Source organism: Lates calcarifer, unplaced genomic scaffold (genome assembly GCF_001640805.2).
Source record: "Lates calcarifer isolate ASB-BC8 unplaced genomic scaffold, TLL_Latcal_v3 _unitig_3799_quiver_2776, whole genome shotgun sequence".
NCBI classification, from domain to species: Eukaryota; Metazoa; Chordata; class Actinopteri; family Centropomidae; genus Lates; species Lates calcarifer.
Window position 1 is genome coordinate 4,841 of NW_026116540.1, and position 2,930 is coordinate 7,770.

The 2,930-nt window shown below is 47.2% G+C and overlaps 1 protein-coding gene across 1 annotated transcript; it reads right to left on the reverse strand.

Moving 5' to 3' along the window:
* Window positions 1-241: 241 nt before the first annotated feature.
* On the reverse strand, window positions 242-1,642 carry LOC108894718 (SLIT-ROBO Rho GTPase-activating protein 1). Its single transcript, XM_018693335.1, has 3 exons — window positions 1,489-1,642; window positions 492-648; window positions 242-450 (listed from the first exon to the last, which is right to left on the reverse strand). Exons 1-3 carry the CDS (start codon window positions 1,603-1,605, stop codon window positions 242-244), a joined length of 483 nt encoding a protein of 160 aa, XP_018548851.1. The 5' UTR covers window positions 1,606-1,642.
* Between the last annotated feature and the right edge of the window lie 1,288 nt (window positions 1,643-2,930).

A 2,930-nucleotide genomic window follows, 5' to 3' on the forward strand; every position in this document is an offset into this window, starting at 1 on the left:
TCTGACTGACAAATCTGTCTACATTGTAACTCCTACACCAGCCTGTCAAATCCTGCTAGAGTCCCCTTCAGGATCTCACTTCAGCTTCAAATCACCACAAAGAAATCCAGGTCCAGGTCCATGTATGTTACAAGCTCTTAGATATTATTTGCAGTATATCTATGTAGTCTAGACAATGTTAGCACTTTCCATCCCCCTGGAAGTTGATTTTGTTTTACATCTCTGGTTCCTGTCCTAGAAGTTACATGGTGCAGGACTTGTCCAGAGGATCCTGAGAAGATGCAGCTGGAGGCTGTGGGGCCTGGCTAGACTTGGGGAGAACCATGGGCTTAGGCCTCAAGGCGGGAGGTTTGAGCTGCACCCCCATGCGAGGCGCTACCACGGGCTTGAAGGTGCTCATAGTGTCGCTGGAGGAGCTGGTGCTGGCGGCGATGGGCGGCTCTGTGTTGGCTGTGGACCTCAGCATGACGCCGTGGATGGGGCTGAGGGACTCGCTGGAGCTGGCCGGCGTGGGACCCCGCCGCTGCTGCCGGAGGTCTGCCGCTGCTCCAGGGTGTCCAGCACCACGTCGGGGGCGTGCTTGGCTGAGCTCTGCCGCTCCAGCTCGCGCAGCTCATTTAGAGCCGTGTTCATGGTTTCTTCTATGTCCTGAAGGAGACAAAGAGAGTGTGAGTAAGAGAGGAGAGAGGATATGGAATGATGATAATGACATAGATGAGTGGAAAATAGGAAGGTTGGAGTTAAAAATTAGAAAAAATTAACAGACAACAAGGAAAAAAAACAAGATGAAAGATAAACAGAGAGGACACGAAAGAGAGGAGAAGGTAGAGTTAGGTACATAGGAAACATAAAAAACTATGTTAACAGAAGACCACAGTGACAGTTTTTCAAGAAAACACCAAGCATGCATTATACATGCAGAGAGTTAGTAGAGTATTACTTGGCACTAGTACCTCTCCCTCTGCATGCTAATGACTTTGGATAGCAAAGGAGATGCAGAGATGACAAGATGTGTTCATCTGAGCATGCTCCCAGAAGGCAGACAGACAGCCCAGCACAGTTTAAAGTGCTCTCTGTGACCTCTGCTTTCTAACTGAGGCTCTATACAAGCATCAATTATGGTTCTGCTATTCAAATCAAATTAGAGCCACCACCTTCCTATCAGCAGCGATGCAAGAAATGGATGTGTGTTTCAGCACAAATTATTACCAGTCAGAACTGATATATTCTGCAGGAGCTTTCCATTATCTGACAGAATTTGTATGCTCACAATCAAATCTACAGCAAATATATAGTGATGAGTCCCAGTCTCAGACTATGCTCCCTGCTGTCTGCCTGTGAAGCCAGTCTTTTGCGTGTATTTAGCACTCGGACACAGTTGCAGCCAGAGGAAGCAGAAGACAGGGACTGACTATGTTTTTACAGGGCGGGGCAGGGCTTTGATGGTGGAGGGAGCTGCGGTCGGGTCGCCGCTCGTCCCGCGCTGACCTGTGCGATGCTCTCCGGATCCAGGGGCTTGCCGCCGTGGTGGTGGTGGTGGTGGGCATCACTAAAGCCTGTGTACTGGCCCGAGGAGGTGGAGCGACGGATCGGGGGGCTCTCCATCTTCTTCAGCGACTCGTGGCGGCTAATGTTGGTCAGGCTGCCGGCCGGTGCGGCCCGCCGTTCGGGGCTGTCCATGGGCATGTGGTTGCGACTCCGCAGCATGTCCCGTGGGCTGAAATGGCCTAGGACTGGGGAGCCCATCTCTGGGGTGCCGCCATGTCCGCCGTGACCCTGCTGGGAGGCATGCACCATGCAGTGGACATCACTGGGGCGGGCAGGGGGCCGTCGAGACGGTGGCTCTGATCTTTTCCTGTGCCTACTGGGATAGATGAGCGGGATGGAGAGGAGACATCAAATGGAAATATTTATTCATAGCATTACAGCTTTCAACAGAAAAAGGCATCTTCTAACACTTTTAACACATGCTTCACACCCAATCACTGCACTTTTCCTTTTTTAAGTACTGTTATTTTGCCACCTTCTCCACTTCCTAAATGTAGACTTTTTAGCAACTAAGAAAAACAGCCTTGTTTTTGGATTACCTGCTATGTATTCAACAATTTCAGCCCTTGATTGAATATACTCAATATATTTAAGAGCTTCATTTAAAACATAAATTAGATGTGCATGGGTTCATATTACAATACGTAGGCAAGCTGCATTATCTGTTGCCTATAGTGAATCCTCATAAAACTTTTGTCACTCTGGGGAAAAACAAACAAATATCAGTATTGTTAGAGGAACCCTGATGTCAGTGCCTCTGATAAACTTATTTGGAGAGCAGGTAGAGTGGATCTGGCTGTCAGCCAGAGGAGGGAGGCCTGTGGTTCTTCAGAGCACCAAAACAGGCTCCCTGGGAGAAGCTACAGCTGCTTCAGCAGAGTGGCTTGTCCTCTGTCTGAACCTGGACCAGCACAGGGCCATACACACCTAAATTAACACACACATTTGAAACACAGAGTGAAAGAGCTGAGCATGCATGTACACGTGTCTGATTAGACACACACGTTTGCTGAGTTGTACATGATGTTGCTCCACAGTTAACATCTACTCCCTCAAAGTAGTTGTATTGCTCCATAAAAGGCCAATAGAGCAGCACATCCTCCTCAGTATGGCTCCAATAGGCTCTGCATATTTATGAGTAACAGCTCTAGTCAGAACTTTAATGTTATATCAAAGCAGTCATCATCACTATCAGCACTTGCAGTGTAGCAGCAGGATGACTGAAAGATATTTGGGCATGACTGTTTAATTATGTTTTAATTCCAATCTTTAGAATTTGATAATACTGTTACGTGATATTTATTACATCTCAGACAACCAGATGAAATTATGGTTAAAAAGAGACTATTTTATTATTATGTATTCACTTTTTTCATTTATAA

What these genes read in the sequence shown, in the direction of transcription:
- LOC108894718 (XM_018693335.1), bottom strand. Translation starts at nt 1,605, where the DNA reads ATGGAGAGCCCCCCGATCCGTCGCTCCACCTCCTCGGGCCAGTACACA. An exon ending in ATCCGGAGAGCATCGCACAG is followed by an intron (nt 649 to 1,488) that starts GTCAGCGCGGGA and finishes TGTCTCCTTCAG; the next exon opens with GACATAGAAGAAACCATGAA. An exon ending in ACGCCGGCCAGCTCCAGCGA is followed by an intron (nt 451 to 491) that starts GTCCCTCAGCCC and finishes TGAGGTCCACAG; the next exon opens with CCAACACAGAGCCGCCCATC.